Below are 14,501 nucleotides of genomic sequence, written 5' to 3'. Positions count from 1 at the left end.
TTTATTATAAACCTGCCCAGACTATGTCCTGGATCCATTTCATGATGGCTCTCCATTATTTGGTTTGAGCAAGTCACAGATCCAAAATGAATGGGTTAGCTTGCTGAATGAATTTATTAATTCATTGTCTTTATTGAATTATTTTCTCTCCCAGTCACTGTCCTAGGTATTCACTATTTTATAAACTCCACTACTATTTCTCTTCTTTTAATCTGATACCTATCACAGTGAAGTTTTATTATTTTTCATCTCAGGAATGACATCAGAAGCAGAAAACTGACATTAAGAGATAATTTAGAGTAGCTGTCACGAGCATGGAAACCCTGGTGGCGCAGTGGTTAAGTGCTACAGCTGCTAACCAAGAGGTCAGCAGTTCAAATCTGCCAGGCACTCCTTGGAAACTCTATGAGGCAGTTCTACTCTGTCCAGTAGGGTCGCTATGAGTCAGAATAGACTTGACGGCAGTAGGCTTGGTTTTTTTTTTTGGGGGGGAGGTAGGTTATGAGCATGGAAACTGGAGCTAGTGCATGGTTGAAACTTGTTTGTAATGCTTAAGTCCTCTGTGAACATGGACACTTATTTATCCTTGATGAGTTGAACTTGGATAATTTATGTACCCTCTCTGAAACCCCATTTTATCTTCTAAAAAGGTAAATATTAATAGAACTCACCTCACAGAGCTGTTCTGATGATTAAATTAATTAAAACCTGAAGAATGACTATAATATAGCATTCAATAAATGTCAAATATTATTACCTGGTAGTGCTCATGACCATCTTAACCTTCAAATTACTTCACCCTTTAAAAATATTTATGTTCACTTGACAATATAACATGCACCTTTTTCTCAGATTCTAATTAACTATTTTTATTTAAATTTCATTGGCTTCAAAGTGGATTTTATTTCATGACTGTGAATCAAGAAAATAATTTAGACTCTAGTGGCTTCAATAAAATCCTAGAAATTTTAAAGGAAAAAAAATACATGGAAAAATTTGAGGAATAACATGCAGCTACTGTCCATAAGGCAAGATAACTATATCCTTGCTACTTAACAGATCTTACTTAAATTGAAAATACAGCATGTTGCAAACTATGGGATTAACTCTCTCTTTTCTTCTCACAACAGGGTGAATAAAAATATAGTGCATAATCAACATTGACCAAAGTTTAGGAATACCAAACCTGTGAAAAAAGGCAGCAAATTTAATTTGCCATAGAATATCTTGTTGTCCAAGGAAACAGCAAAAAATAATTGAATAAACATTTAAATTTTTTTTGTCATATAGATAAGGAACTATAACAACTCATGAAGGAAAAAATATGATTATTTAATAGGAACAACCTGTGAAGAAAGAATTGTAAAACCAGGAAACTCTAGGGTGGCCTTCAAGAAATTTATCTTAATTGATGTATATTCTGATATAGGCAAAATGGGTTGATTAAAACAAAGTCAGATGCAGAGCTGACCCTGTGGATTGCTAAGTTGCAAGGTATGTTGAGTTAACAGATGTCCATGTAAAAGTAAAGGCTTTAACCAGTAAAGAGTGGATCTCCAAGGTCTGGAATGGAACATTTGAGTAAATTCAGATAATTGAGTACTTTAAATCGTCACATACACTGAGACTCCTTGTAACTTGGTCCAGATCTAATACACCCCTCAGAAGAATAGGAAGAATAAAAAGGAAGACAAGGGCTTACACGAACATACACACAAACACAAAAACACATGCTGACATTGCAAAGTTTATTAAAGACTTGAAAAAAATACCAGAATCTTTGTAACTCTACTTTTGTACTTAGTAATTTTTCCCACTCCCAGTCAGCATATCCACTCTCTTTGCCTGACTTCATGGTTTCTAACATATTCTGATAAAAGCTAAACCTACTGCCATCAAGTAGATTCCATCTCATAGCAACCCTATAGGACTGAGTAGGACTGTCTCATAGGGTTTCCAAGGAAGTAAATTTTTATGGAAGCCGACTGCCACTTCTTTCTCCCATGGAGTGACTGGTGGCTTTGAATCATTGACCTTTTGGTTAGCATCCAAATACTTTAACCACTGTTCCATAGGACCCCAAGATATTCTTCTATGCTATAAATTTTACCTAATTATTATGTTTGTGACCCATCTCTCCCCTTCAAGGAAGGCAAATATTCTGTTTTGTTTACATTTACAGCACTTGGAAGAGTAACTGGCACATAGAAGGCAATTTATGAATATATGTTGAATATATTTGCGCTCACTATTTCCATTGGAAAAAACACAGACAAGGTTTGAAGTCCATAATGTAATTTGTAAGAACCATATGTTACATCAAACTTTAGAAAATACATTGCTTATTTTTTCCCATGTCTTAAGTATGGCATCTTTTACATCTTTGTTCCTCAAGCTATAACTCAAGGGATTCAACATTGGAATAACCAGAGTATAAATATTGAAGTCACTGTATCAGTGTCAAAAGAGTGATTGGACTTGGGCTGAATGTATGTAAAGAATAAAGTCCCGTAGAACACTACCAGCACTGTCAGGTGGGATCCACAGGTAGAGAAGGCCTTGTACCTGCCCTCAGCTGAGTTCATTCTGATAATGGCTACAAGAACCAGCAGGTAAGAAACAACAACTATTAGGAGAGACGAAATCAAATCAAAAGCTACTAAGACCAGAAGGATTAATTCAATTTCATGTGTGTTTGAGCAGAGCAAAGAGAACAAGGGGGGAATGTCACAGTAGAAATGACTGATGACGTTATAACCACAGAAGGATAAATTAAATATCTTTATGGTGATGAGAAGAGAAACAAATGTGCTATAGAGATAGGTGATTACAACCAGCACCTGGCAAACCCTTTGTGACATGATGACTGTGTAGAGCAGAGGGTTACAAATGGCCACATAGCGGTCATAAGACATTGCTGACAGAGTGAATAGTTCACTAGTTATGAACACAATAAAGAAAGCTAGCTGTGTAGCACAAAAATAAAAGGAGATTGTGTTCTCATCCACAACAAAATTTACCAACATTTTGGGTCCCACAGATGTTGAATAACCAAGATCAGTGATAGCAAGGTGTCTGAGAAAAAAAATACATGGGTGTTTCAAGTTTGAAGTCTATCTTGGTGAAGATGATGATGTCCAAGTTGCCCACTACTGAGATCACGTAGATGATGAGGAACAGCCCGAACGATGGAGCCTGCAGCTCAGTGCGGTCTGTGATTCCCATCAGAATGAATTCATTCAGCACAGTTAGATTGTCTTTGTCCATCTTGGTCCGTCAGGAAACCTATTCTGGACAGAGACAACAGCATAGTCAAATATTCGTTTGCAGTATTATCTGGTAGATTTTCAGTATACAAAGCCAGCATACTAAATAAGAAAAATCCAAATTTCCAATGTAAGTATTTAAAGGTAAACCAATCTCCCACAACTGACTCCCCAGCTCCTAACAACAACACATAGAGATAGAGGTGGAGGAAGAAGGATAGGGAGAGATGAAAGAGGGAGAGAAAGAGAGAGCTAATTGGTTATAAACTGGGAAAAATTTGCTCCCAAAGAACATTTGTCAATGTCTGGGACATTTTGGATGTCACAACTAGGAGAAGGGTACTATTACTATCTCATAGAGGCCTGGGATGTTGCTAAACATTCTAGTATGTGCTGGGCAACTCCCCACAATGACAAAATTTCCAGCCCAAAATGTCAATAGGGCTGAAGTTGAGAAACTCTGATATAGATACATACATACTTATACATAAACATTTAAATATAAAAACCTGTTGCCATTGAGTGGATTCCAACTTATAGCGACCCTACAGAACGGAGTAGAACTGCACCACAGGGCTTCCAAGGAGCAACTGTTAGATTCAAACTGCTGACCTTTTGGTTAGCAGCCATAGAGCTCTTAACCACTGTGCCGCCAGGGCTCCAAATTTAGATATGCATAAAGATATATATATATATATACACACACACACACATATACAAGTATATAGATGAATTAAAAATAAAGAAATTTAAAAATTTTAGGTGTTCCATATATGAATGGTTACTAATGTCATTTATATAATGACAACTACATAATGAGATAAAAAATCATAATACACATGTTAATTACATTATAGAAATGCTAAAGTGAAAATTCCCAAAATATAGGGAAATGTTTAATATGCCTTACTTCAACACATAGTCCTATGAAAGCCCTTGCGCCACAGGAGATAGAGTGAAACAGTACACTTGACAGGTATTGAACACAAGGAAAATCTACTAGATCCTGGTGGGGATTTTTTGCCTTTATACAGGGAAATATCCCCGGTGATAGACACATGCAGGTATGTTGTTGTTGTTGTTAGGTGCCGTCAAGTCGGTTCGGACTCATAGAGACCCTATGTACCACAAAATGAAACACTGCCTGGTCCTGAGCCGTCCTTACAATTCTTGTTATGCTTGAGCCCATTGTTACAGTCGCTTTGTCAATCCATCTCATTAAGGGCCTTCCTCTTATCTGCTGACCCTCTACTTCAGCAAGCATGATGTCCTTCTCCAGGGACTGATCCCTTCTGACAACATGTCCAAAGTATGTAAGATGCAGTCTCACCATCCTTGCTTCTAAGGAACATTCTGGTTGTACTTCCTCCAAGACAGATTTGTTCATTCTTTTGACAGACCGTGGCATATTCAATATTCTTTGCCAACACCACAATTCAAAGGTGTCAATTATTGTCCAGCTTTCACATGCGTATGGTGCAACTGAAAATACCATGGCTAGTGTCAGGCATACCGTAGTCTTCAAGGTGACATCTTTGCTCTTCCACACTTTAAAGAGGTCCTTCGCGGAAGATTTACCCAATGCAATGCATCTTTTGATTTCTTGACTGCTGCTTCTATGGCTGTTGATTGTGGATCCAAGTAATATGAAATCCTTGACAACTTTAATCTTTTCTCCATTTATCATGATGTGGCTTATTGGTCCAGTTGTGAGGAGTTTTGTTTTCTTTATGCTGAGGTGCAATCCATACTGATGGCTGTGGTCTTTGATCTTCATTCCTAAGTGCTTCAAGTTCTCTTCATTTTCAGCAAGCAAGGTTGTGTCATCTGCATAATGCAGGTTGTTAATGAGTCTTCCTCCAATCCTGATGCCCTGTTCTTTTTCATATAGTTCGGCTTCTCAGATTATTTGCTCAGCATACAGTTTGAATAGGTATGGTAAAAGGATACAGCCCTGACACACACTTTCCTGACTTTAAACCAGTCACTATCCCCTTGTTCTGTCCAAACAACTGCCTCTTAATCTATGTACAGGTTTCTCACGAGCACAATGAAGTGTTCTGGAATTCCCATTCTTCGCAATGTTATCCATACTTTAATATGATCCACACAGTCGAATGCCTTTGCATTGTCAATTAAACACAGGTAAACATCCTTCTGGTATTCTCTGCTTTCAACCAGACATCAGCAATGATATCCTTGGTTCCACATCCTCTTCTGAATCCAGTCTGAATTTCTGGCAGTTCAGCCATTTTTGAATGATCTTCAGCAAAATTTTGCTTGCATATGATAGTAATGATATTGTTTTGTAATTTCCACATTCGGTTGGATCACCTTTCTTGGCAATAGCCATAAATACAAATCTCTTCTAGTTGGTTGGTGAGGTAGCTGTCTTCCAAATTTCTTGGTATAGTCAAGTGAGCACTTCTGGGGCTGCCTCCGTTTGTTGAAACATCTCAATCGATATTCGTCAATTCCTGGAGCCTTGTTTTTTCCAATGCCTTGAGTGCAGCTTAGACTTCTTCATTCAGTACTATCAGTTCCTGATTATATGCTACCTCCTGAAATGTTTGAACACTGACTAATTCTATAGGCTTTGTTATACCTCCACTGTAGGTTATCAAATAAGATATTTAATCTCTTTATCCACATCTTCAAAATGACCACTTCCTTTTAGGATTGTTGAATAGATAAATTAGAAATAAATATTTTGATGTGTTCATGTTGCTGGGAAATAGCTCTCAAATATCAAGTATATAGTGTTTTGTTGAGCCATATAATGACAATGTTTCAAAGATGCTTACGAGCACTTAGTCTCTGAAACAAAGTGAGAATATTTGAAGAAAAAAGGAGGGGAGAATGCACATAGAACTGAATCTGAAATCCTGATATTTTGTGATGAATTTGCCATTGAATAAAGGTAGGACCCTGTAAGTGTCACTGAAACCTTCTGGATTTGGGTAAAATATGGAAACAGTCTATCTTTTTACCTGTAATGAAGCCTTTGTCTTGACTCTCTCATGCGATTCTTAACACGGCATGGTGAGAACAATTTAAAGCCTTTTGTTTCAGCCTTGGAGATTCTCCCTGAGGAGATGGCAAGCAATTTGTTGTTGGTTCCTGAAGCATTTGAAAGCTTGACAAAATACCTGGGGGTTGTCTGTTAATTGTCCAGGAAAATTTATATTCACCAGTGAGCAAGTTTTTCTTCCTGAAGTGTGTATGCACACCTGTGTTTATCTATTTCATGTATTCTTACATTTTATTCCTTGCTAACTTTCCATTTTTACCACCAAAGGACCGGGATTAATACATTGTATCTATAAAACAAAACTATCAATATTCCCCATTTCTGCAGTGGTCTCTTCAAATGGATGACAATGTGAAGTAGTACTTAAACACTTCCTTATTGCATTATTTAAAATATTTAAACTCAATAAAATTAATGCATTGTGCATATGTGAGGTGTCACTTGTTTGCTGTTGCTATTGTTGCTGTTATTGCTAATTTGTTCAGGGTTTTTTTTTTTTTTTTTGACCTCAGTAACAGAAATGTTAGCCTTCTTTCTCATTTCATAATTAATTTCCATTATCTGTCTACTGAGGTTTTTTTTTTCCTGTTTGTTTTATTTTCCATCATATTTCACTATTTTATGTTTCTCATAGTTTCCAATCCTCATTCCAAAACATCTTTCTCACCCTGATACATGTTCTGCTGTGCTTGACATAATGTTCTACCATATCAACACACTCTGCTCAAGTGTGATATTTTGTGTGTAATATTTCACCATGAATACGTATTTACTGTGCTATAAATCTTTTTGCCACATTTTGTCATTGCAAATATTTGTAATACAGCCTTTTTTTTTTTTTTGCCTATTCTTTAATAGGGAAACCTTGGTGGCCTAATGGTTAAGTGCTACAGCTGCTAACCGAAGGGTTGGCAGTTCAAATCCACCAGGCGCCTCTGGGAAACTCTATGGGGCAGTTCTACCCTGCCCTATAGGGTTGCTATGAGTCGGAATCCACTCTAGGGCAACGGTTGGTTTTTTTTTTTTTTTTGGGAGGGGGGTTATTCTTTAATGGGAGGCTCTTTTGTGGTAGAATGTTCAAACATTCACTGCTAACTGAAAGGTTGCCTGTTTGAGCCCAGAAGCCATTTCGGGGAGAAAAGACCTGGCCATCTGCACTCATAAAGATTACAGCCTAGGCAACTCTATGGGGCATTTATACTCTGTACTATAGGCCGCTATGAGTCACAGACGACTCGAAGACACCTAATAAAACAAAAATTCTTTAGTGGTATATATTTTGTTACCTCCAACAGAACATTGTCTGACTTTCTTTCTTCAGGCATGTCATCAGGAAAGACCAGTTTTTGGAGAAGAACATCATATTCAGTGAAGTAGAGGGCCAGCGAGCACAAGGGAAGCACTTCATGAGACGGATTGACATAGTGGCTGCGACAATGGATTCACACATTCCAGTGATAGTGAAACTCTGTGGGGCAGTTCTACTCTGTCCTACAGGGTGAGGACAGCACAGATCCAGGCAACGTTTTGTTCTGTTTTACATTAGGTCGCCATGAGTTGGGGTCACTCAGTGGCAGATAACAACACCAACCTTTTGTGATGGACTTTTTTAACTTCATGTGATTCCATTGAGGTCCATCCGCGCTGTTGTGTGCATCAATAATTTGTTCTTTTTTACTGCTGAGTGTTATTTCATGAATGGATTTGGTAAAGTTGGATTCATTCATTCACCCACAGAAGGACATTTTGAGTTGTTACCAGTTTTTAGCTATTATGAATAATCTTTCTGGGAACATTTGTGTAAGGGTTTTTGCATGAACATAAGTTTTCGTTCCTCTGGGATAAACGTCTAAGTGTAGGTTGTTTTAATTTTGACAAAGTCCAATCTATCAATTTGTGCTTTTCATCCATATGTTTGCGTGTAACAATATTTCAGCGGTTTATTACCGAGTGGTGTTAACTCCCGGGAATAGACCGCGGTTTATCCGTCCTCAGGGAGACGGGCATTCGGTTTGATTCCAGTTTTTGATTATTACAGATACAGTTGTTAGGGACATTTGTGTACATTTCCTTATAAGGAAAAGTGTGTCACTTCTCTTGGGTAGATATGAGTAAACTGGCTAAATTTTATGGTAATACTGTATTCATCTTTTTAAGACGCTGATGCTTCAAATTATTTGTTAAAGTATTTGCACCGTTTTAATTTTCCACTAACAGTTTATGAATGCTCCATTTCCTCCACACATTTACCAAACAGCTGATATTCTAATAGATGTATAGAGACATGTCATTAGGGTTTTAACTTGAAATTCACTGAAGAATAATGAACTGAACATTTTTATGTGCTTAATTTACCAACTGTATGTGTCCTTTGGATAAGTGAATGTTCATTTTTATGGTAATTTTTGTGGGCTGTTTCTTTTCTTTTTGTTTTTGAGTTGTGAGACCTCTCTCTGTATATATTATGAAGTCCTGGTACATAGTGGTTAAAGAACTGGTGGCTAACCAAATGGTTGGCAGTTCAAGTCCACCAGCTGCTCCTTAAAAACCCTGTGGGGCAGTTCTTCTCTTTGAAACTGGGTTGCTATGAGTAGGAATCAACTTGATGGCAACGGGCCGGTGGGGGCGGGGGAGAGAGTATATATTATGGACACAGGCCTTTTATGAGTTGTATTATCTGAAAATGTTATATCCCAGAATATAACTTGTTTTTATACTAATGTCTTTTAAAGAGGAGTTTTAATATTTCATGTGGTCAAACTTCTTACGGATTTTGCATTTGGTATTATATTGATGAAATTCTTAAATGTATCTATAGAGTCATTGAAAACCCACTTAAAATCCAAACAGCCTTTAAAAAAAAAAAAAAACTAATAAGCTGAAAGTAAATTTATCAATAAATGTTAACCTTTTAGTCCTGTAAATGTATTGTAGAGTCTGATTTTTTTACATTAAAAAAGTCATCTATTAATAAAGTTTCTCCTTTTTCAACCTAGATCCTTTCTATTTATTTATTTATGTTTTTATTGACATACTGTATTTCCTAGAACTTCCACTAAAATGTGGAATAGATTTGGAAAGACTAAATTTACTTGTTTTGGTCCTGGTTTTACTAAGAATGTATTCAGTCTTTCAAACCATGTATGATCGTAGCTGTAGGTTGTTCATGGGTGCCCTCTCACAGTCTGAGGAAGCTCCCTTTTAATACTAATTTGGTCAAAGTTTTATCACAATTATTGGGATTTTTAAAACTATTTTCTCTACATCTATTTATATGACATTGTTTGCCATTTCTAATTTGTAATTATGGTGAATGTTATTAATTGATATTTTAATGTAAAACTAACAATGCATTCCTGGGGCACACCTAATTTGGTGCACTATTACCTTTACATATGGCCAGGCTCAATTTCTTAAAATTTCCCTTAGATTTTTCACACATGTGTTCTGTTGTTTTCTTTTAATGCCTTTGTCTGAGTTAGGTATCAGGGTAAAGCTATTCTCATATAAAAATGCAGATATACCCTTCTCTTAGGTTTTGTGGAAAGTTTGTGTAGAAATAGCTAATTTTTTTTCCCCTAAACACTTAAAATAATTTCTCAATCAAACCACTTGGAGTGGTTGGGAAGGGGGTGAATTTTAAATTTAAATTTCCATTTTGTTACCTCTTCATAAAATATATTTTTCCTGTGTGTTTTCTAGTCTCTACATACATGGAAATATATCATATCCCTCCTTGTATGGACCTCTTATGCAAGGATATATAATTAGAAAATGACTTCTAAACAACGGTAATTATTGTTTTCTGGAGAGATAAGGCTAGCAATTTATGAGACAAAACACACAATCAGGAAGCAATATCAATCCAAGACAATAAAAAAATGAAAACATCTGGAAGTTTCTATGGCTGGCCTCAGTAAATTTATCTTAACTGATATAGCCACTGACAGAGAAAAAATGGGCTGCTTTGGACTGAGATGATCCTCTTGAACATAATAACTTTATTTTGTTACTATTACAATACAATAATAACAAATAGTAACAAAGTAATCATGTTCTAAGGGTTCACATATGAAAGTAAAGGCACCGATGATGAAAGAGAGGAATTTCAAGGTTGAGAGAACAGACATTTGAGCAAATTCAGATGGCTGAGTATTTCATATCATCCCACTGCCCTGAGCTTTCTTCCAATCAGAATTAGCCACCCCAGGGCAGAGAATGAGAAATAAAACAGAAGGTGTGCATGTGCAGTCATATACACAAACACGCAAACACATACTTTATACGTTTTTTTTCCTACTAGATGAGGAAAACACCAGATACTTGAAACTCTTCCTGTATCTACTACAATTTCACTGTCCTACACAATAGATTCACTAATCTTCTTTTATTTTTTAAAAATCTATCACCCCCTAGCACATTCTAAGATGCTATAAAATTTCTTAATTATTACACTTATACTGCATCATTCCTGCTCAAGGAAGGCAATACTTTTTGCTGTTCTGTTTATTAATCTACTTATAGCTCTTAGTAGAGTGGTAGAAGGCAAGGTAGAAATATATGTTTAGCTAATCTGTGCATTTGTGCTTGCTATTCCCTTTGGAGGCACACAGAAAAACGTTTAAAGCCCATGACATAAATTATGAATCATAGTATAGTAACCTTTGAGAAAATAAATTGCATAATTGTCCTAAAGTCCTATGTAAGGCATATTTTACATCTTTATTCCTCAAACTATAGATCAAGGGATTCAACATGGGAATAACCAAGGTGTAAAATATGGAAGCCACTTTATCAGTGTGAAAGGAATGACTGGATTTGGGCTGCACGTACATGAAGATTAAAGTCCCATAGAACATTACCACCACAGTCAGGTGGGATCCACAGGTGGAGAAAGGCTTGTGCCTGCCCTCAGCTGAGTTCATCCTGAGAATGGCTACAATGATCAGTATGTAAGAAACAAGAACTATTAGGAGGGATGAAATCAAATCAAAAGCTGCTAAGGCAAGAATGATCAACTTGATTTCAAGTGTGTTTGAGCAGAGCAAAGATACCAAGGGGAGACCGTCACAGTAGAAATACCTGATGACACTGTAGCCACAGAAGGATAAATTAAAAATCTTCATGGTGATCAGAAGAGAAACAAATGTGCTGTAGAGATAGGTGATTGAAACCAACACCCAACACCTCCTCTGTGACATGATGACTGTGTAGAGCAGAGGGTTACAGATGGCCACATAGCGGTCATAGGACATTGCTGACAGGATAAAAAATTCACTATTTAGAAACATAATAAAGAAAGCTAGCTGTATAGCACAAAAATAATAGGAGATTGTGTTTTCATTGACCACAAAATTGACTAGCATTTTGGGTCCCACAGTTGTTGAATCACCAAGATCAGTGATAGACAGGTGTCTGAGAAAAAAGTACATGGGGCTTTGTAGCTTGGAGTCCATCTTGGTGAGGATGATGATGCCCAAGTTGCCCACCACTGAGATCACGTAGATGATGAGGAACAGTCCGAACAATGGAGCTTGCAACTCTGGACGGTCTGCGATTCCCTTCAGAATGAATTCATTCAGCACTGTTAGATTATGCTTGTCCATCTAGAAACCTACTGTAAAAAGAGACTTGAGCATCATCAATAGCTTTTATGTAGTATCATCCGGTAGGTTTTTAGTATACAAAGCCAGTATGTCTACTGTAAATTCAAAGTTTTCATTTTAGGATATTTGAATACATACACAACTTTCACAAATTTTGCACACACGTATACACATATACGTGTTAAATAGATTGGTTGATACATTGATAGATGAAACAAAAATGAATAATATGTTAAATATTTACATGTAAGGTACATGGATATTTCCTGTACTCTTCTTAAAACTTTTGTCTTTTTCATATACCTAAAAAAATGCATCTAAACATTTTGCATTCTCTATTTCAAAACATTACATTATGAAAACTCATGACTGTAGATGGTCCAGGTTGGAACAGTCAACGTACTAGACAGATTTTGGGTATATATATGTATATACATGTATATAAACACACATATATATGATTGCTGACAATTGGGATTATTTGTCTTTATACATGAAAACATTCCTAGAGATTTATGTATATAGATGCAACCTCTGCTATACCTCCATTTGTAGTATATACAAAGAGATACTTTGGGCTAATAACACGTGTTATATGAACCTATTTATTCCCACCTGAAAAAAATCATATTCCAACACTTTCTTGCAGGGTTGTTAGGAAGGATGAATGAGAATTAAGTTCTTCAATGTGTCTACGATACTTGAAAATAAAATAGTGTGTGCCTGGGACTATTTGTCTATCTGTCTGTCTTTCTGTCTATCTATCTATCTATCATCATCATCTATCTTTTTTGGATGTAGACAGTAATTAGTTGAAATTTTTTTATTGTTGTTAACTGTTTTGATTTTTAAGGTATTTATATGTAAATTCTTCTGAACTGTGCTTTAAGTTCTTTGTTACCATATTCATGACAAATAGGTTCATTAAGATGTTATCCTTGTAACTGACCCCAGCTCCATAGTCCATAATACCCGTTCTATGACTAAAGTGTCTAACAGCGTCATTCTTTAGTTTCTTTTTTGGTCTACTTAAAATGCTTTCTCCTGCAATTGGGCATTTGTATTGTAACTGACACATTCTAAGCTTTTTCTAACAAATCAGATATATATTTTTTTCTCACAAGGAAACCTAGGCTATATGAGGAAATCTGAACAAATAATGAAAAATTGACGTCATAAACTCCCTCTTATAAAAAAAGAATCCTTTACTTTTTATGAAAAAAAGTTTAAAAAATCACTATATAACACAATAGCATAGGAGAAAAAGGAAATATACTGGTTATGACATATATGTGAATTATTGCAAGGTACTTAGGATCTTTTTGAACATGAACTATGTCCCATTAAACATTGGAATTCCTATGTGCCATGTGATATCACAGAAAAATTTCCGTATAATCTTTAAAAAATGTATCTGAGTATACCAGAGATGTTTTAAAATACAAGAATAGCCTTACTGGTTGATATAACAGAACTGTAGCTTTAAAACATCATGATCATCACTACTTCATAAGTATGTATGTGCATCTGCCTACCTACCAATCAATCAATCAATCTATACATCATCTATCGATCTACTTTTCTATTTATCGATCTACATATCTATTTATCTATCCATCCTATATCTATTACCAATACCATGAGCAGAACAGTCTCTGTGTAGGCTATTAGCAGACAAATGCAGAAATTAAATTTCATAGCGTTAAATTATATTATAAAAGTGAGTACATGAAATCCACATTCATCTCACACAAAACGTATCAAGAACTCAATCAAATTTCTTAATATTTTCCCACCTATGGAATCGACTCAACGGCACTGGGTTACTGGGTATGAAAAGTGGAGCCTCAAAAATGTCACTAAAGCATTCCAGTTATTAGTAAAACATGGAACTACAAAAAAAAAAATCTACCTTTTTCCTGTAAAGAATCTGTTTTAACACCCCATGCACTTCTTAACATGGCATAGTGGGAAGGATTTATAGCATTCTCTCGGCCTTTAAGCCTCTCCCTGAGGAGATACCAAGCAATGTTTTAATCATGTCTGAAGCACTTGAAAGCTTAACAAAACATCTACAGTGTCTGTTAATTTTCTAAACAATTTGAATTCACCAGGGAGTTAGTTTCTTTTAGATATGTTTATTCATTTATTCTCAGTCAGCTTTCAATTTGTCCCATCAAGGGATCTGGATTAAAATATTTTACTTTTAGGACAGACCACTTGATATTCCCCCATTTCAGTAATGTTTTTACATGGAATAAAATTAATACATTTCATATATATGATATACTGTTTCTTTGTGTTTTATTCTCTCTCTCTATATATGTATTTACTTCAGGGACAGATATTAGTCAATCCAACTCCTCCTTTTTTTGGAAATTGCCTCTTTAAGACTTCTCTTTATTTTATTTTATTAGATTAATATGTTCTATTTTATTGGCATGACTCAAAAAGAGAAGTAACAACTGCAAACATCTAATAATAATCAGAACATGGAATGTACAAAGTTTGAACATTAGAAATCAGAAATCTTAAAAAATGAAATGGTCTAAGTGAGCTGAACTGGACTGATATTGTCTGTTTTGAACCGGACAATCA

The 14,501-nt window shown here is 35.8% G+C and overlaps 2 protein-coding genes across 2 annotated transcripts; both read right to left on the bottom strand.

The window, feature by feature from the left end:
* Window positions 1-2,411: 2,411 nt before the first annotated feature.
* LOC135232054 (olfactory receptor 8K3-like) lies at window positions 2,412-3,267 on the bottom strand. Its single transcript, XM_064289335.1, has 2 exons — window positions 3,092-3,267; window positions 2,412-2,937 (listed from the first exon to the last, which is right to left on the bottom strand). Exons 1-2 carry the CDS (start codon window positions 3,265-3,267, stop codon window positions 2,412-2,414), a joined length of 702 nt encoding a protein of 233 aa, XP_064145405.1.
* Window positions 3,268-10,937: 7,670 nt separating this feature from the next.
* On the bottom strand, window positions 10,938-11,903 carry LOC135232053 (olfactory receptor 8K3-like). The gene has a single exon (XM_064289334.1). The coding sequence runs from the start codon at window positions 11,901-11,903 to the stop codon at window positions 10,938-10,940; it is 966 nt and encodes a 321-aa protein (XP_064145404.1).
* Window positions 11,904-14,501: the final 2,598 nt, after the last annotated feature.

The sequence above is a fragment of the Loxodonta africana genome, chromosome 7 (assembly GCF_030014295.1).
Source record: "Loxodonta africana isolate mLoxAfr1 chromosome 7, mLoxAfr1.hap2, whole genome shotgun sequence".
NCBI lineage: Eukaryota > Metazoa > Chordata > Mammalia > Proboscidea > Elephantidae > Loxodonta > Loxodonta africana.
This window is presented reverse-complemented; position numbering and strand designations above follow the sequence as displayed.